Source organism: Poecilia mexicana, unplaced genomic scaffold (genome assembly GCF_051168715.1).
Source record: "Poecilia mexicana isolate PSO_F unplaced genomic scaffold, ASM5116871v1 scaffold_9, whole genome shotgun sequence".
In the NCBI taxonomy this organism is placed as follows: domain Eukaryota; kingdom Metazoa; phylum Chordata; class Actinopteri; order Cyprinodontiformes; family Poeciliidae; genus Poecilia; species Poecilia mexicana.
Window position 1 is genome coordinate 20,256,361 of NW_028263378.1, and position 21,143 is coordinate 20,277,503.

Below are 21,143 nucleotides of genomic sequence, written 5' to 3' on the forward strand. Positions count from 1 at the left end.
CACAAAAAATACTGTAACAGAAAAATGGAATGGGACTAAAAAATGTGTAGCTAAGAGCTGGTGGCAGATATTTTTCCTACTTTAAGGAAAGTATTAATAGTTCGCCATTGCGAGTGAATTAAAGTGTATCTATAAACTTTTGCCTCATTTTACTTAAGATGTGTAGAGTAAAGCATGTAGGAATCAAATTCATCAGGCTGCATTTCTCTAAAGGAGAGGGGAACTTACTCTTTTTTTTTGCAAGGTTACATGTATTTAATTTGTCAAGCAATGTCGCCATCTACAGGTAAGAAAAACAACCTGCTTATATTTAGGTCTCATTGTTATATCTGTGCAAATTTATTTGCAAGGGAGCATTTTCTTATTTGAATGTGAACTAAAAAAAACTATAAATTATGTTGAAAGGCTATTATCAAGATATGTAAAAATTGCATCTGGCTAATTTTTTCTCGATTTAATATCACTTTTTAAAGTGTCAGAGGCTTTGAAACAGAGATGATCTCCAAAGACTTATAGCTATGTGGTGTATGACATGTTCTGTTCAAATCTAATTCCACTGTTATGTATGAAATTACAATGGCCGACAGCTATTAGATTTGGTTTAATATAATGACAGAATTTAATACGGGCTTCCAAAATTCAATCCAATCTAATCCAAAGATTCCTTAAGAAGAGATAAATATACATACAGAAGGCAAGGACGTTAAAAAAAAAAGAAAAAAAAAGAAAAAAGAAAGAAACTGAAGTCTGTTAACGGGTTATTTCCGACTGAGTCTTGGAAGAAGGCACTTATTAAAATTAATCACTTCATTGTTCAAGCTCACCCCATAGTCCGGCTCTCTCACTCGTTTTCACTCTCTGCTCTCCAAATGTGCCTGGCCATGATTAAAACATGTCTGTTTCTCCATGACATTGCTTTGACATCATTTAATTGGTATAAGAGATAAAAAAAAAAATAAAATGAATAAAATAAATATACTACCAGGTAAGTGGCGTAACATAGCTCAAGGTGACAGCCTATTATTTCTGTCGTCTCTTTGACTCAAAGAAGGCAAAGAGAGAAATGTGGGATGCGGTGGAGAAATGCAAGCTCCTTGTTTGCCAAAACTGGGTTTTTCATTAACAAAAACAGGCAGACGCGTTTAAGAAACATACAAATAAATTCAGAGTTTGGAAGTGACGTTTATTTAAAAAGATGAGCTCTAAAATCTCTAAAGAAATGTTTGTTGGTTGCATCTGTACATCTGCACTGATTATAGTTATAATCATGTAACTAATATCCACATTCAATGAATGGTAGCTGTGTACAGTTAAGATATATATGTGCTGTCAGCAAATGTGAAGTATGAAAGGAATTGTGATGTCTTGATAAAAAAAAAAAACATATTTTTTTTCTTTTTGAATCACGGACAAAAGAAAGGCGGAACAGTTCCGAACAGAGCAGAGGTTTACTCACGACGTCTTGCCTCGTATCCTTCCCCGACGCGATGAGAATGTAGTTCCAGGCCAACGGCAGAAGCAAAGCAAGAGGAATCATATAAAGCTCAAAGTTCCAGACAACAATGGTGAAAATCTGTCGGAAGAGAAAAGGGAAACAAAAAAAATGAGGAGAGTGTAGATTGGGAACGCAAACATTTAATAGCCCGCACTGTTGATTGCTTTGAGGTGGCTGCATGTGCGATTGGTGATAATACACAATTGCGTGGAAACAAAACGGAAGATGGAATAAAGGCAATAGGAGCCGAGATCCTAACATCTTGGCCCCACGGAGATGTGTTGGTCTGCAGTTCAGGAAGGAGGACGAGTTTGAGCCGCCATAGCCTCTTCCCTTCGTGCCAATCATCCAACAGCCCGAGGTCGTGTACCATTTCAGACGCAGCTCATCAAAGCTGACCCTTTCGAGCTCAACCCCAAACTCCAGAATATGACCCCGCACACCCCGAGTCCCTAACCCTGTCACTCCAAGCCCCAATACCCTCTTCTGCTGCTCCAAAAGACTCATATGCCCCGTCTCTAACCTCCACTGCACCTATCTGCCAAAACCATAACCCCTACACCTCCCCTCTCATCACCAAACAAGAAGAGCACCATCTGAAATTGAACCTTTCCCTAAACCCGGTATTCTGGTTTTTGTAAGGCTCCTTCAGCCTCCAACAACAGATTTCTGCAGCCGTTGGAGGAGATATCTGTGGGAAAGTTAAATTGCAAATGCTCATGGTTTGATATTTTTAAGCAGTATTGTGCGAATAGTGAGGCAGCTTTGTTTCAATTGTTGCTTTAAAAAAAAAAACTGAGATGGGTTATTGTGTGGGAACAACATCCGTCAGAGACAAACAGACACAAAAGCATATTTATCCTTTCAAATAGTATCATGTTTAAAGCGCGCAGAGATTTCTCACGACTGATAAAATCTTGGCGGCAATTATAACCGAACGCTGAAAACGCAAGCCGTGCCTAATGCCTAATGTCCTCTAGCCAAACATATTTATCAAATTTAAGTACAACAAATCCATTATTTCACAATAAGGAGCAAAAAAAATAAAAAATAAAAAATAAAGATTTGAAATTAATTACTCTGCGTAGAAATGCATCTCCGTTTAGCAATCAGCTTTGGCAGGAAACTTTCAAGACTGGTAAAATTGAGACTATTACTATATAAAGCAGATTTATTGGTCTGTGTTGCAATTAATCCATTCTATTTGTAGAATAACACTGTTCACAAGTGGAAAGGGGAAGGTTATTACAATCACGTTGGTTTATTTCTGAGTGTGCGTGCGATTGTTTGGAAGCTCTTCGTTGCTCTTGTAGCCGAAGGTTAATCTGAATATGTGGTTCAACAGCAGTTTCTTCGCTGATTTGGTTGAGTACTGAATAGTAAAAAAAAAAAAAAAAAAAAAAAGGCACTCTGTGTGCCGTGGCAAACTAGTCTTATTCAGAAAAGTTTGAATGGCTCTCATCCAAACTTTATACATACATACATAAAAAACCTTCATGCAAAATTGACTAAAAGACCCTGAATAGCCAGAATGAAAAATAATAAACTAAATTAAACATTAAAAATGTCCAGCACGTCATAAATTTTTCTCTAAGTTTCAATTACTACTTTAAATAAACCTGAGTGGGTTTTGGTTGCTGCAGCTTAGAAAATCTCCCAAAAGTCTTGAAATCACACGCAGTCTCTCTCAGGCTCAACCCCCCCCCCCCCCCCCACACACACACACACAGAGATTTGTTCTTAAACAGCTGTGCAGGAGAAACACACATTTTAATAATTGATTATTTGTATAGCAAAAGGCAAAACAACTTCTTCTTCCTACATCCTAAAAACATTTACCACAGTGAGAGAATAGAAAAAAAATAATCTCCTACAGGAAAAACTCTTCGAAAATACTTGCATACTTCTCGCAAACTTACTTTCAAACCCATCTGCAGTCAGATTATTATGCTCCGTAACAGTAATAAACTCTGAAATAATCTCTGACAAAACAATGTGCCGTCGAGGTGCTAAAACTTGACTTCGGTTGAACAAACAAAGCAGCTCGCTCCTTTTAAAACCTATTCTTGTAGATTCTATAAATAACAGCAAACATCTTTATGCAGATCCACAGTCGCTCCTTTTAAGTTCACTGTTAAAAATATACCGTACACATCCTGCTGTGTAAATATATTTCCTGGTTATCTAATCACTAGCTGGGAAAATTAATTCTACATTCAGAAGATGTTTATAATAATCCTCAATTTTTTTTTTCATTTTATGCTCTTCTTTGTTTTTAATGTTTTTGTTTTTTTTTCTTTATCTGCCTGGGGTTGTTTAACTTGTCATCCCCCTTTCTCGTCTGTTCGTAACGCGGCTGAAGGCGAAGTTTTGACTGGCAGCTAGGGAAACCGGACACCCGGGCTCAGCGGCGGCTGGCCCCTGCGTCGTCTTTGTGCCCACCGGCTGGACACTGGGGGCCCTGCGGTACCTGGACCTTTCCACCAGGACTAGGCAATCGCAGCCACCGCCGTCAACCCCCCCCCCACTGCTTGCTGCCGCTCGCCACACAAGATAGGAAGCGCTTCGCCTGGAGAGATGGGAGTGGGAAGGAGCGCCTGCTGTGGATGTCAGTGACCAGAGAAAGACGGAGGGGGGTTGGGGGAGGGGGGGACAACTACAAAAACACACTGGATCAAATGGAAAAAGTGGAGGAAGATTGTGAGTGAAGTTCCAGATGTAGACTATGGAAATCATTGGTAGATTACTCTGTGTGGTCCAAAAACCCATATGATTATGACTAGTACTGGATATAAGGATACACACACAAAAACACACACACACACACACACGCGCGCACGCAAAGGATGCTGGGCTCGCATTGTTCTTGTTTTCACCTATGCTACTGAATTTTCATGGTAGAGGTTTGTAAACTTCCAAGGCTTGTTTCTTTTGCTGTTTTTTAATTATTATTTTCCATTAATGTGTTTCTATACTCATAAACATATATGTAAGTAGTCTTGCTTTGGATCTATGAAAATTAATTTTGATTTTAGTCATAATTAAAAATAGCTATTTTTCTATTTTATTTTCAAGATCATCAAAATTTACTATGTATTTCTTGTGTATTTTGTTTCATAGATGGACATTTGATTTTATCACCAAGACAAACAGAAATAGTGGCGGGCGATTAAAAGCACGTCAGGAATAAAAAGAGCAGTGTTTTACCTTCAGCCAACAAGTCTAATCATTAAACAGTGTATCGTTTAGTGCAATGCTTTGTAAAATGCTCAGAACAAAAGTATCATTTTGTCATAAAAACACAGAGAAAAGGACTTTTTTTTTTTTGTCACTGTCAAATCTGCTAAAATAGTTTAACAGCAGTTAGAGCCCGAATTTGAACTGGGCAAACTTAACATCTGAGAACAATCTGAAAATCAAATGGCTCAAATAATTAAAACAGACGTATTAAAGTAAAACCACAGTGTCTTTTCTTGTTACATTTTAGCACAAATATTCATACCCTAAAATATTAATATATTTTGTCATGTCTTTAGAGTTGGATTTGATTTCGGTTCTGATCTTTTGTGCTTCTTTGTTTTTATATTATTATTATTATTATTATTATTTGAAAAACAACAAGAGAGGAATCTTTATTGAAAACATTAGGGAAACAAAAAGTCAAACTAATGCATTCTCAGTGCTCAGTGTGGGGATTTTAAAAGTTTCGTTTCTGGTTCGAAAACAGAGCCCGCGTCCTGACGGCTTTCTGCAGCAGCACTGTGGGAGGGTAATATTCAGTGCTTTGGCTTACATTAACCACACACCAGGCTAACTTTCCCCCTGCTCAGTCTCAGTGGACTGAAACTGAAGTTTGGATTTCAGAGTTCCCCCTTTATCTCTCTTACATCAATATCCATGCTGGCACTAAGTGTTGCCAGACAGCAACTCGAAGTCCTGTTAAGTTCGGGCGAACATGAAGAAAGGGTGGCGGTGGGGAGGTGGTGGTGGAGTGGGTTGTCCTGCTTGTGACCAGACCCTTTATTTGGCGGTGCTAGACTGCCCCCTGCTGCTCAGCAGCAGAATAAAGTGTAATTTGTGTTGATCTAATAAAAAGAAAATCCGTCCAATCTTGTTAGAACATGGTGAAATAAAACAAAGCATATGTCCTTCGAAAGAAAAGTCTTCAACGGCACCTGTTAGACGTATTGATCCGTTGACTCTCTAACAAAAAGGTCTCATTTTCTGTTGAGTCTTTATCTCTGGTGATTAAACCCTGACTTGGTATTCTCTGTCAGTCACGTCACAATATTCCAACTATCATTCTTTTTTTTTTTTTTTTCCGCGAATCAAGCAAGCAGCAAAAATGTGAAAGTATATCTTTCAAAGCTGTCCCTTGCTGTGGGCAAAGACGAACCCCCGACTTTAAAACTTTTAAAAGTTATAGAGGCTCTTTGAAGAGAAGTCAAAGGAGCAATTTAAAGAGACCCAGAGTGGTTGGTGTGTGCCGCTCGCTGCTGCAGCGTCACAACCAGACATGTGCAAACACACGTAGACACTCGAATGGTTGCTTCTGTACCTGTCTTTGCTTTTTTTTTTTTTTTTTTTTTTTTTGCTTTTTTTTTTCCACCCCTCTTTTTTTTATTTCAGCTGGGTGAATTTTTATCTAAATGCAAAGCAGGTGATAGGTGCTCCAGTTTCCTCTAGAAGTAGCTCCCTTGTCTGGGCTCTCTTCCTGATAAGAGTCCTACTTTGCCTGACATAAAAGAGCCTGGTATCATTTCCCCTGCCTCCCCAACAACCCCCAGCTCGCTGCCCTCGCCCTTCCCTGAGCTTCACAAAGCTGCCTCTATTTGCTCCCAATTCAGGGCCCAATTGCAGATAAAGTTACAGCAAATTTGTTTGGAGGAAGAGCCGCCGAGGCCTGTGGTCCCTCGGGCAATAACAGCCTTGTCTTGCAGGGGCCGCGGGGGAGAGCTGGCAGCAGCGGGAGAAGAGAACCCAACACCGCTCGGCCCGACAATGGCCTCAACTTTCTGCAAGGCATGGCGAAGAGGAGGGGAAGAGGGGGTGGAGGGGAGGAGGTGTTGGGAGATAAAGGAGAACGGGCATTGGAAGGATGGATGGACGGGCGGATAGGAGGGAGAGATACTCGGCTCGCAGGTGTGGAGAACGGAAGCAGACGCTTAACCCCGAGACAAGGAATGGAGACACCATCCACAGACACATACGCACACAAAGACACCACCCATCATGCAGGACAGGAGGTAACTCCAGTAGCGTCCATTGTGCCAACGCCTCAGGCAAAGCTGCCACGGTGGCTGATTCACTGTCGGGATGGGTGGATGACAGCAGTGTGGGTGTGAGAGAGAGAGAGTGAAAGGCTCCATGTGAGACTATGCGGTATCTCTCTTTCTCACACATGCACACAAAACACACACTAATCACAGCTGGCACTAATGGGTGATGTGTACATGCGGCTGGCATTTCAGGATTGGGCAGAAGGAGAGCAAGAAACCATGAAGCGAAATTTAAACTTTTTTTTTTTTCTTTTTCCTGTGGGGAGGGAGTGTTCTGCTGTGACATGTTATGACAACTGCATTTTGATGTACTTCTAAAAAAACCTCAGACAAAAAAAAAAAAAAATAACAAAAAAGTCTCAAATATATCCCCCCCTCAGGCTTGCTGGAGTCTGATAAAGTGCGCACATTTGTAAGTTCTGAGACTAAATTGCCCACAGAAAGTTAGGCGTAACATCTGTCTGCAGGCAGGAACGCACATGTGTGCGCACACACACATGGACATAATCGCACGCAGCAGCAGCAGCAGCAGCAGCAGCAGCACACCTTCATGAATGCACCACCTTGGCCAGATGGCCCCCCATAAAAACCCACTTAAAGAGATGAGTGAAGTGATTAAGAGGCCTCTCAAAGTAAGGAAGAAATGAGATGAAGGAATGAAGGGAGAGGGAGGGAATACCTGTGTTGAGAAGAGGCCCTAAATACTCCAATGCTTTTAGCTAAGTGCACACTCCTACGCTAGCAGACTCCCTAAAGGGTAGGGGTGGAGCTGGGAAGGAGGAAGAGGAGGGAGAGGGGGTTGGGGGGGGGTGTGCACAACGACACCTAAATTTCAGAATTACTATAAACTGTAAAACACTTTGTCCTTGGCCTAGATACACCCTTTGTCATCATCTGAACACTCTGGGTATAAAGAGAGCACAATAAGAATAGTCTGAGCTGTTAATCCGGAATGTTGTGCACCTTGCATTACAAAGTGCATGTTTGAAGGCTGAACAGCTTCACGGGTGTACCCTTTCCTATCATTTAATCATATAAATAAGACTGATTTTCATATTTTTTTAAATCATTTTTTGTGTCTGACCTGCTTATTTGCCCCTTTCACTTACAAGTGAAAAAGAATAATGGCAAGTCCAAAGGAAATAATATATAAATTATGGTTTGAAACAAATTATTCCGCCATTTTTCACAATACCAAGTGCAATGATGTCACTCTGACAACCCTCTTCAGTGTGCAAGTTGCAGCTGTGTGAAGAAGACGTAAATTCAATTATTATCAGCAATTGCAAAAAAACCGACGAGACACTCTATGAAGAAAATGTATCTTCCATTTATTCAAGCTGCCAAGACGCAGAAAATTCAGCAGAAAGCAGGAAGGTAATGTTTACAAGCAAAATTCTATCCGTTAGGAAATATAAGGAAACTTTTAGAAATGTCAGAACATTTAAGGTCTATTTACTGTACAGGGAAAACACACATTGTGGTGGTAGGTATGCGCTAATTGTGCTAGCCACTTGTATAACAGGCAAAAAAAAACAGTATAAAATGTCAACAGTTTAATCGCTGAGTATGTTTTTTAAAAATAAGGATATCCATCTTAGCTGCACAGCAGTGGAAGACCAACTGCTATCTCGATTACAGAAATCTCGCCTAGAGCTCCTGGTTGGTTACAATAAACGACTGAAGGATTTGACGATCAATAGTAAATAAGAGCTTTTTTCTTTACAAATAATAATTTGGACATTATTTTGAAATGATTGAATAAGTAGTGATTATGGCAAACAGTCATTTCACTCTGTGCAGAACAAAGATAATATATCTCTTTAGTTTGTTCTATTTGCACAGATACGTCTGTCTGGCAACCTGCACGATTTTACTGTACTTCTAGATTTTTTTTTTTTAAATATGACTTTTCAATTTTAAATTTATGTTGAAAGAAGAAAAATTCATATTCATAATACTAAAAGAGAAAGAGCTAAAATCGGGAGGTCAGAACTTTAAAAATTACCCAGAAAATGTGACACCCCTGAATCTCTGAAATGAAATGCAAACATGCATTCCAGACCCACACACACACACACACACACACACACACACACACACACACACGCACACACACACACACACACGCACACACACGCACACACACACACACACACACACAGAATATAATGGAAAACGTTAACTGATCAATACTACGTCTCTTCTGACCCAACTCCTGTGATGACAGTGTGACCTGTTGTACAAACACACACACATACAGCCTCAGTGAATATTAAGCTGGTGTCAAATGGCCAAATGGAGCTAATGTCTGCAATGGAGACACTTAGTGCTCCCATGGTAAAGGGCCAGGTCAGGTTAGGCCCACCTGTCCTGTAGCTACTTAAGTCAGTGGACATAAAGCAGACAGGACTAAATGCCTGCTCTGTCATCTTTTAGGATAGAAACTTCAAAGCAGCCTCTGACTGCGCCCTGCAGTAGGATGTCCTCTCTTGATAGCTCTGCTGTCCAATTAAGCTTCACCTTTTAATACCAGACGCAGATGACAGAGGAGAGCAAAAGAGACGTGGGAGTGCACTGATTAAACAAGAGGAGAGAAGTCGTCCCCTTTTCATGTGCAGGAACTGCTTGTAGTTGTGTTTGCTCTGCAGATGGACACGAGAGTCTAACAAAAGATCATTTCAAGCTGCAAAGTCTAATCACTGCAGAAATGATCCCAAGTACATCTGAGAACAACCCTGCTTGTTCCTCTGCTGTGTGTGTGTGTGTGTTTGTGTGTGTGCGTGTGTGTGTGTGTGTGTGTGTGTTCGGCGTATATATATATATAAAAAAAAAAAAAAAGTGCAACCGCAGGTGCTCCCACACCTACCACAAAAGCACAGATGCTTCTCTGCGGAGATTCCCATTCGAAGCAGCTGTTGATGTAGCAGCCTGTGTTGATCAGGAACATGATGCAGCGTCTGACTCGGTTGAAGTTGCGCAAAAGCATCTGAAGAAAAGCAACACACACGCAAAAAAAAAAAACAAAAAAAAAAAACAAAAAAAAAAACGTCTTAAGACAAATGAAGTCTCGTGTTGAAAATGAGCCATAAAAAGGAAAAGAGCAGACTGTTATTTAGACAGTTTATCATTTCATCGTGAACGTTGCATAAAACGTTTAAACAAGCTGGCAGGTAATAACACTTGGTGGGAGAGAAAATGAAGCTGAAAAAAAAAAAAAATGACACTGATGCTCTCGGTGATCTACGGCTTTGCCTAGTAGCACACAGGATTACAGAGGTGTGGTTCAACGTTTTTAATTCATGTCTGGATAAGATTTAGATTCAACGCAATTCTGCTTCCTTATGTCATCCAGTGGCACATCCAAACCTCTCTGTGCTCCATGTGTCGGTGTGCTTGTAAAGACAAGTAGAGCTGCTGCCATCGTCCTGGGTTTGCAGCCATTTAGGGAATAGCGTAACAGACGCAAGGACAGGAAATTACCCAATCAGGTCACCGGCAGGAGAAATTGTTCCCAAAGGAGATCCTGCCTTTCCAAATACCTCAATGAAAAAAATACCTAGGTTGTTTTGTTTTTTTGTTGTTTTTTTTTTTTCAAAGGAATTTTGTTCTTAAAAACATAGAAATGTGTAATTTCTTAAAGCCAAAATAAGGTCGAGGCTAACCAGACAGTTGACATCGCAACTTATTTTCAGTCATGAAGTCAAGACGTTCCTTGATAAGAATGCTTACATTTTCATGTGTCAGTGCCCTTCAAAAGTATTCATACCCCCAGAATCGTTTTCCACTTTTTGTCATTTCAAGCACAAACTTCTGAGTCATCTCAATGCAATTTTCTGTTACAAACCAAACACAAACTGTGTATAATCGTGAGGTAATTGCCTTTGTATTCAACTAGGCCATTTTCCATGATAAAAGGCCAGATTTAAGAAGTGCAGGACTAACAGTTCTCCTGTAACTGAGATCTCTCTGATGAGCTCTTTATTTCTGCAGATCCTCCAGAGCTGCCATGGGACTACTGGCTCCTTCTCTGATTTTTACTTTTGCGGTGCCAATTTGACAGCCATGCTTTGGCACGATTCCAGTTGAGTCATATTCTTTACATGTTTTGTACGATGTTATAACCATTTCTGCTTTAAACTTCTCAACAATATTGTCCCTGATCACTGTGATGTCTTCATTTGTCTTTAATGTTAATGAATTTCACAGAATTTATATTAGATAAAATGATACACAGGTGGGCTTGATATAAGAATAAAGTGGCATTCGTGGGTCAATGGTTCTACTGGACTTTAGTTAGGGGTGCTAGAGAAAAAGAGTTCCTTATTTTCAGATTTTTTAATTAGCTAAAACATATAACTCTCTTTTTTTCCTACAAATATGCACTCCTCTGTGTCGGTCTGTTTTATAAAATCCCAATAAAACACTTTTAAGTTTGTGATTGAAATGTCGTAAAATGTGAAAAAGTTCGAGGCTTTGAAAAGTACTTCATATTGAACGCACTCTTTAGTTATGGAAAGCACTTAAAAACTGGGTTATTTATATAAATTGAGTCCAATATCAATACTACGTTTATGAGTTTTGAAGATGGAACATGTTTCTTCTCCCCCCCCCTTTTTTTTTTTTTTTGCCGTGCGTGAACGCAGCAGCAGCAGGGGAGCTGCTGCCGTATAAAAGAGCCCTCAAGGGGCAGTCCCTCCAAACCAGCCAGTGACATCATCATTGAGAGACGCTGACATGGGTCCTCTCCGTGAGTCAGGGGTGAAATGAAGATGGGGAAGAGAGGCAGAGCAGCAAAAGTGAGCCGGGAGAAGGGAGCAGCAGAGGAGGCAGAGACAGTGAGGCTGGGGGCAGGAGGGATGGAGGGGTTACAAAGAGGATGCGCGCTGTGCTGCGTCGGGACGAGGCCCGGGGCCGCGCTCGACTGTGCGTGGCGTAACATTGACTGCTGAGCCCGAACGGTCACTCATATGACACATCTGATGCGGGCCAGCCCCTACCATTCATCCCTTTGTGGTGCCGCCACACTGAGCAGCGTGACAATGAAGTGCAAAGCAGCAGTGGCAAAGAGGGCCAACTATAAGGATGGCCAATCTACTTATGCACCCCAGAGCTGACAGCTTGACATTTCTATTCACCATTCAGAGTGGATACGAGGGGAAGGAGATGAGAAAAAGGGGGGAGAAGAGGGAGGAGGAAAAAAAAAACACAACAAAAAAAAAAACAAATGCTGTTTTTCCTTCAATCATCCTGTTGTATCTTGCCTACACAGTTGTTGCGCTTTACAGGATGCCACTCAGCGGTGTTGTTAGTTTCTGCTTTAGACGTTTAAGCAAAATGGGGAGTCAGTTGGAAGGAGGCAGATAAAGGAGGAAGAGGAGGTGTGGCAGATGATAAACATCAGCTGCAGATGTACCTGTTTGGACACTTTAGGCTCCTCCTCGATGTACTTTTGTTCGACGGGAGTCAACGTCCTGAGACCAGCCTTCACCTGGACGATACAGCAACAAGCACAAAGTCTCACAAATGTGATAACGAGGAGAAATATCTTGATTATTTCCAAGGTACTGAGCGCTGAGACAGCATAGCAGCACATGCATTTAGAGCGTGCCTCGTGTCAGAGGCTAGAGAGAAAGAGAGGGAGAGCAGGAGACAGAGCTGTAAGATGGCCGCTGTAGAACACACACGGCGACGGTGAATGGGCTAACAAAGGCTGCTGAGAGGGAGTCTTCGATAATTAAAGCCAAAACGAGGACGAGGGACGACGGATGAGATAGAAATGAGGGAGGGAAAGGGGGGGGGGAGGGGGACAAACAGAATAAAGACAGCAGCAGCATAGAAGGGGGCAAATGGTGGGGAAAACAAGAAGAGGATGAGAGTGAGAGGATAATAAGGGGTAGGAGGTAAAAAAGAAAAACAGGGAGGAGACTCAAAAAAAAAAGCAAAAGAAAGACTTACAGCATTAAAAATCACGTCTATTTCGAGAAAGATGACCCCTTTTGTTGGCCCTGTCAGCTCCTTGCTTTTCAAGACGTAGGCTTTGCGTTCTCCATTTTGGATCTGTGGGAGAGGGACATGACAGGCGTCTGTCTGGCAATACCCGGCTGAATCGGCTCCCCGGGCCACCTTTGAACCCCAGCTGCTGGCGCTGACAGGGAACCCAAAACAACTGTGGCAACTCTGACAAGTACCTGTTCATTACCCACTGCAGCTCGGCTCTGTCAAACAGAAATTAACTATCCTGGGGAATCACACTGTTACAGCAAAGCGCAGATATACGACCCGCACACTTCTTTCACGGGCTAGCTATATTTTTACCAGATATAAGAGACAGTCTTCTTTCACCTCCAAGTCGGATCTTTCTGTCTATCAGCGTCATTTTCGTCTCGTCTCTCATCCACTAACTTTATATCCTCTCAGCTATCAATCTATACCTTTCCTTTTACTCAGCTCTTCCATTTATTTCTGCTTCCTGTCAACTTTTTTTTTTTTTTTTTTTTTTTTTTTTTTTACTTTGAGAAATAATAAGTGTCATCAGCGGAGTTGCAAAAATAACCTCTGCTTTTTATATCCCACTCTGTTTTTATTCTCTCTGTTCCTCCGCTGTATGTTCTCTCTCTATTATCCCCGAGGGAGGAGGGAAAAAAAAGAAACACAAACAGAAATCTTGCCTTTGACTCACATTTAGCAAAGGGATAGCCACTTTCCCAAGGAAGTCGGCACTTCTGTCCCGGTCCTCGTCGTAAACGGTAACCTCAAGCACCGAGTGGATGTCCTTGACGTTGCTGGACCACACACAAAGACGGGGGACATAAGACTCAAATGGTGCAGAGGCGGTTTCATCTCACAGACTTACAGGAAGGATGAGGAAAGAGCCTATATAATAATCCAGCATATCCAACATCACAAGAAATAGCACACCTATATAATAATAACAATAATAATAATAATAATAATAATAATAATAATAATAATAATAATCAAAAAATCATGTTTAATATATATTTTTTTAAATTATATTAATAAAAATTATATTATGTTGCACAGCAGCAAAATGTATCTATTTATTTATTTACTTTTATTTTAAGTATATGAATCGGTTCACCAAAAATTGTCACATTTGCAAAGATAGAACGTAATCACACTTTTTAACATATATATGTGTGTGTGTGTATATATATATATATATATATATATATATATATATATATATATATATATATATATATAAACACATTAAATATAGATTAATGGAAATAAAAAAATATTTTTATATATCTTGATTCATTTTCTCTTGTTTCATTTTCACTTTGTTCACCAATTAATATAGTTATGAGAAGGAAAGACTCACATTCATGGAGAAATTATATTAGTTAATGTTATTGTTTCCAAAATATTTTAACCTAGATATTCATTTAAGAAAAAAAAGTTCTGCACTGTTAAAGTAAAAAAAAATAAAAAAAATACAATATAAAACACACACAAATCAAATTATTTTCTTAATATTTTATTCAAAATGAATATAAAAAGAAACAAGGTATGTGTCGTTAATAAATAGTAAAAAGTGTTCATGTCAAAGCTACTCACAAAGTGAAGACCTTGTTCCACTCTGGGTTTAGATTTTTGTAGACGGTGTGTGTCTGCAGTCGATCATTGCTCAGCTCCACCACACAAAAAGGATCGCTTTTACCTGTCAAGTATAAATAAAGTACACAAATGTGGCCGCATTAAAATATGGTATAAATTCAAAAAGCTCAGTCATAAGTTTTATTTGATCTTTTTTAGGATCCAGCAGGTTCACTGAATCAAAAGTCTTTACATCCCCATAAGACACATATGACCTCATGCTACATGCTTCATCAAGCAATCTAAATTCATAAAATGACTCTTTCCACTCTTCAGCCTCGGTGCTGAGCACATCAGACATTAATATATCAGTTGCAAACTGTTTTTTGAAAACATGGACTTCAGGACAGCTGTGCACTGAGCAGTCAGGAGGAGGAGGGCGACAGACAGAGAGCGAGAACACAGAGGTCAGCACGACTCTGAAGACTGGAAAACTTCAGGAGAGAAGATAGAGACGGCCGAGCGTGGGACAGAAGAAACACGTCTGCTCCAAAACTTGTGATATTAAAATGAGCAAATGAAACACTAATGGCAAAGATAGATTTGACAAATAAAAGAAAAGAAAGAAAGAAGTGTTAGAATTAAATAATAAAAGAGGAGCTCGAAGAAAAGAAAAAATCCCAATCATTTCAGTTTTTTCTTTTTTTAAACAGTCTACATGAACAATAAATAAATAAATAAAATGATCTAAAACCTGAAAGTTTTCGAGGTTATTTCGTGGATTTTCTTATTTCTCCTAAACTTCAGGACGTTTGGCAAGCAATAAAGACATTTATCACATGACTCGCGACTAATTACATCACGTTAGTTATAAAATACATTTAACCAAAACTTTTGATTCAGAATTTACTACAATTATGAGACAGAGGAGAAAGCATAGTTTTATCCTCCCGAGAATAAAAATAAAAGTAAATAATCTCCCATCATATTTTCCTTTTATTTACCAGCATTTTATATGAAGGAGTTGAAAAGGATTAGACCAGCTCCCTTCAATTGTCTCCCACTGAAAATAACACTTAATTCCAACTTTGATCATCACGGTTGATTAAAAAAGAAAAACTCTGACGGGATTGCTTTTTTTTGCTTTTTATTCATTAACGCGTGAAGACTAGGTCAGCAAGTTTAAAGCGTATTATTTAAAGAGACAACGATGACATATTAGCAGAACAGCAACGTTGCGTAATAATGTTCGACAACTTTGGGACCGAGTTTAAAGCTCCCCGAAAGACTGTGGTTCTGTGTGTGTGTGTGTGTGTGTGTGTGTGTGTGTGTGTGTGTGTGTGTGTGTGTGTGTGTGTGTGTGTGTGTGTGTGTGTGTGTGTGTGTGTGTGTGAGAGTCATGGGAGGCGTGTGTGAGTGAGCGCCATCGATTGGTGTGATTTTCTTCAAATGTTGTGACAAGGGCAGGACATTTAGTGGGTGTGCAAAGTAAATGTCACTGTGATCAATGCTAAGGCGTAGGTGTTGCCTTTTATATCTGTTTGTGGTGCTCTATTGATCCAAGCGGTTTCAAGTTGATATTGGCAGCTCTGACTTCTGCGACTGAAAACAAGATACATTAAAATTGATAAAAATCCAGGGTACTCAGGAGCCTAGTTTTCAGAGCATCCGTGTATAAACTTTATTTGCTGCATATTAACTGCATTTCCATGACAACATTTTTTAAAAACAATTCCTGCTATTTTGGAGGGGAGAAAATGAACTTAAAAGTAAGATTTCGACAGCAGTTTTAAGTAATATATTTGCAGAAAAATATCATGGTAAAGTTTTAGGGTCTTCCACAATTAATCAAGGAGTCCGCCTGCGTAACACCGTAGCCCCCCCACCCAACAAATCAAGCCAATTTAAATGCAATCACACAAATTTGGTCATGGAAATCATTTCTGCAGCGTGTTATCCCCCATCCAGTTGCCCCCAGTCGTCCCTCTAATATTCTGTCTTTAATGACGCGGCTGCATGCGTCGTTGCAGAGAGCCAGTTGTTATGGGTGATGAACTTTCACCTTATTGGCTGCCAAGCACCAGAGGCAGCTGTCTTAACCAATTACACGCACAGATTTGAGCGCCACTCAGCGCCATCCAGGTAATGTCCGGGTAAAGCTCCTCCCGCCCCCTCTGGGTCCGATCTCTGAGATGCTGGCAGGAAAGGAGTGGACTTAAATTAATTTCAGAGCACTCTGAGGAAAACTTAGCGGAGGAACGCAGCAGAAAGACGAGGAGGAAAAAAGTAATTGCCCCTCCGACAGCTCAGAGCTGGTGGGAAGTTTAAAGACGGAGAGGAAACTTCCCAACGTTTCACAATGAATATTATAGCGCCTAGGAAAAGTATTCACACCGACATTTTTGTCATGACACCACAACTAGAAACTTTGATCTTATTTAGATGTTATGTGATAGGATAAGCAGTATTGTATAGTTGTAAATTGGTGAGAAAAATATATTTCTGATTTTTTTTTTTTGTTTGCAAGTAAAAAAGTGTTGCTTGCATTTGTATTCAGACTCTTGTACAGCTTAAAATATGATTCAACCGACTGTGTTCAGGAGCTACGTATTTAATAAATAAACGTAACTTTAAAAAGGGCCACTTGAGGATAATTTATCCACAGAATGAACCTTTAAGGGTAGAGAGATATGAAGAAGGCCATTGTCTACAGAGTAACAATAAACTGTTGTCCACAGACACTTTCCATCCACTTTGATTGAGTCTGAAGTAAGAAGAATAGACAAAAAAAAATTACATTTGGATGTGAAAAGCTGTTGGAGACCCCAAAATATTTGGGGTTGCAATTTGAAGCAGTAAAGTACAAACTTTGACAGGCTGAGCACAAATTCATGGCACACTTTTGAAAATTTTATTTGAACAGATTTTTGCATCACGGGGAATGTTTTCTTTTGCAAGACTGTATTTTCAGCTTGAATTAAAAACAAGTTAAATATGTTCTTCGCTATCTGAGATTTGTTTCAATATTGCCTGAAAAAGTAAAAATAAATCTTATCCGGTCATGCGTACGAAGCTGCTGCTGCTGCTGCAGGTATCCGTGTGTGTGTGAGTGAGCGAGCGTACGTGTGTGTATCGCTGCTGAAATGTTCCAACAGTATAGCATCCACTCAGAGGGACAAGAGCTGGCACACAAAAGGGATTGTTGGTTTTAGAGACTATTTTCAGTTATCCTACTTGGGCTGGAGTGGAGCTACTCCACAAAAACACTCCAATTAGAGAGAGATGGCCAGAGAGAAGAGGGAGAGAGGGGGAGGAGGAGGAGGAAAAAGAGAGGAGGGAGAGGAGCCTGAATGGGAGCTAGATGGTGAACTCTCTGTCTCACTGACCTCCTCTCTCTGTCTCCCCTCCTGCCTCTGTCTGTCTGTTTGTCTGTTCTTCTGTTCCTTTCTCACCTTGCTCCTGACCCTCTCTTGGTCTGGGTTGTTAAAATGGGGTGTTCATGTGGTGAGGGCTCTTATGGGGCTCTTACAGAGCGATTGTTTCTGCCAGTGACACGCACAAAGACACACATTCACGCACACACGCAGAGTATTAGACTCAAAACTGAAATAAGCCATTTTGAAATAGCCCCTTTTACCTATCAGTTCACTCACAGTATGCATCTATCGACTCGGCGGAAGACAATGTGCTTTAGGGAGCCAAAAGAAATGCATCAACCTTAGTTTTCTGAGTGTACGTATTCAATACTCTCTCAGATGGAGCTGTCTGAATGTAAGACTTTCTTTGGCCCTGAGCACAAAGCTCTAAAAACAAAGTAAGACAAAAACAAACTAGAGTGAGAGATCAGCAGATCTTCTGCTTAAATCGGTCCAGATTGTCCTTTTTTTTCCAATCGGTGAAGGCCACATGCTAAAAATAACACTCTTCGTTGTGGAAGTTGCTACTGACGGAAGAAGACACTGTGTTTGCTATGTATAGCATGTGAAAGGTTTAAAATGAGTTCAGATAAAACAAAGCAAATTATTCATCAGAAAACTATTTTCTGTCAGATGCTGAGACAAGTCTGCGTGTCATTCACGCTAAGAGAGAAAAGGAGGGAGACCTTTTCAGCATTTTGGGGCAGCTGTGTGTAAAAGTTTGGAGCAGATGGACCCTTTTAAAGGCAAGATTTCAATTGATCCAGAACCTCTCCAAAAATATGTAACATCTTAGAAGAGAAAATGCTAAGCACAAAACATTTCATCTGTTTTGTTAAAGTTTTTTTTTTTTTTTTTTACTTTTAATTTAACTTTATAGGACCAAAAACATCCAGTAAAGGCTGTAGAAAAACTCAGTTACAGAACAGCGAAGGCTACTGAAACTCATCATGCGTGTTTTCTGCAATACTAAACAGCTAACGGGTATTTTTTGCAGTTTTACTGTTAGTTTATAAAAGAACCCATAAACCACGAAGTGAATGATGAGCTTTGCAAAGGTGTCACGGAGCCCATTTCTGCTCCAAGTGAAACCCGTGAACCGGAGAGCCATTAGCCCTGCACTCTGACTGCTCCTGTCGCTCCCTGCAGTAACCCAAATCAACCAGCCCCACTCTGTATTTGCTAATGGGACTGTGGATGTTTCAAATGGAGAAAAACTCTGTCTCCCTGCCACATACACACACACGCATACATCCTCCTCTCTTTACCAGATAATACAGAGTGAAGAACTAGGCCTGTCCACTGTAGACCTAATTAAAAGTAAGAATTAATGGAGGATAGAGGATTCAGAGAGAGCAAGCAGAGAAAGCGCAGGAGGAGGGACGAGAAAGATTTGTTGGTTCAAATGTGTACTTTTGCTCTATTATTCAAATGAGAAGCCTGCATCTTTGTTTAAAATGCAGAGACAAATTTAGCGTCCACGTACAAAGTAGGCTTTAGCGTTCTCTAAGGACTCACACTGGCGATTAGCCCCCTAAAGAAAATTACACCCTGACTTTGTCTTTTAGCTCAGATTTGTGGCAATTGCTGGTACAGATAAGTTTGCAACAGAAACTGCTCAGCATGTTAAAAATGAAGAAAAAGCTCCTGTGCCTTGCACAATACATGTCCCCTGAACTTTTTCCACACTTTGTGACATTGCAGTCACAATTTTTGAGAAATTTCAGCAGGAATTTGTGCATCAGGCAAACGTAAAACAATGCGTTTGTCCAAGATAACTTCAAGTAGTTGAGATAACTTTTTGTTTTTAAGAATTTAACGAATAAAAAACACTTTAATCCAGCTAGTATTTATAGTCTACCGTCATTACTCTGAAATCCGTCAATGTAACCCTGTGCAACTAATTACCTTCAAAAGTCAACTAAGTAGTAAAAGTCCAAGCTTGAAAAACACACACACACACACACACACACACACACACACACACACACACACACACACACACACACACACACACACACACACACACACACAACACTGTTCAGACTTTAAATCATAAAAAATAAAATATAAATATATTTTTCCCCTCACTAAGCAGTCATGCATTACATTGTCTTAGTCTAACACATCAAATCCTACCGAAAAACATTGACTTTTTGTGGCTAATATGTGCAAAAATGTGAAAAAGATCCAAAGGAATGAATACATTTTTGCTGTAAATATCATGCAACCAAATAACAGCAGAAGGAAAAAAAAAAAAAGATAATTGCACTGTTTGTACTTTAGGTCACCGACGTACCAGTGACATCTGCCGCCATGAGTCCCTCAGCTCTGATGACCTTCACTTGCACCACGCCGACATCTTTCAAGTTGTGAAGCGACCTCCAGAGGCTCTACAACATCACAAGAGCAGAGGTGAAGAGTCAAAGAGGACAGCTAAAAGCATCGGAGTGAAAGGCAGGTCAATAACCTGACATTTCATTAAGAGAGGAAAGGGTAGAATATGTCCTTTACGGGGTCTTCATTTGAAAATGTAGAGCTGGCATTTATGGCCGGGGATAACAAAAGGACAAATGGCAGAATTTAATTTGACAAAATACTCCCATTTGTGAGTCTGCAATTCATATATATATATTTTTCTTTAAATAAAGTAAGTTTTTGGATGAGGGCGAGGGAGATGAGCTATTGAAAATTTCTGTAAAACATTTGTGATAAATGCCTTATCCTTAGATACTTGTATAGCTCTTCATCAAGTCCAGAGGAAAAGTTAGGTTTAGTATTATTGCAACATTACGCATAAGGTTCTCTACGACATGTATAAGATAGTTCAGCAGACATGTCAGCTTACCTTCAAAGATTTGATCTCTTTTTTCTTTTCTTACAGTTTTTGTATAAACTGCTCTAGAATACTGAAGCACATATGAGTCATTTGTATGTTCTGTGATATTTCTTTCTCATTAGGAAGAGCCTTGACGTTTAAAACAAGGTTAGATTGTAAAACCCATGCTTTGAACATCTCAAAGTGCGCTGTTCAATCTATCATTTAAAAATGAAAAACAAGTTTGGGACAAATGTCAAAAGTACTAAACATGACAACCCACCTAAACTTACAGGCCAAGAAAGGCAACAATAATTCAGAAGTAGCTAAGATGCCTGTTCTTCTACTGGAGACTGTGCTGGAGAGATTCACCAGTCAGGAGGGAGAATTTGTTCTCGGAGTTTCTACTGATCGGTCATTTCTAAAATCTAGCCAGTATGCAAGAGTCACAAGTAAAAAAAATAAATAAATTGACAAAAATATTCGGAATAAATCATGTTTGCAATTTGTCACAAGACATGTGGAGAAAGCAAAAAAAAAAAAAAAAGAAAAACACGATGCATATTTTA

General features: G+C 39.9%; 1 protein-coding gene across 1 annotated transcript in view; it reads right to left on the minus strand.

The window, feature by feature from the left end:
- LOC106926926 (multiple C2 and transmembrane domain-containing protein 1-like) overlaps window positions 1-21,143 on the minus strand; it is a 148,093-nt gene that overhangs the window by 47,461 nt on the left and 79,489 nt on the right. The window contains exons 10-16 of the mRNA XM_088008955.1: window positions 20,056-20,149; window positions 14,362-14,464; window positions 13,457-13,559; window positions 12,733-12,834; window positions 12,191-12,265; window positions 9,644-9,763; window positions 1,457-1,573 (exon numbers count right to left, since the gene is read on the minus strand). Of these exons, the coding sequence (XP_087865081.1) occupies window positions 1,457-1,573; window positions 9,644-9,763; window positions 12,191-12,265; window positions 12,733-12,834; window positions 13,457-13,559; window positions 14,362-14,464; window positions 20,056-20,149 (714 nt within the window). The remainder of the gene's footprint in view (window positions 1-1,456; window positions 1,574-9,643; window positions 9,764-12,190; window positions 12,266-12,732; window positions 12,835-13,456; window positions 13,560-14,361; window positions 14,465-20,055; window positions 20,150-21,143) is intronic.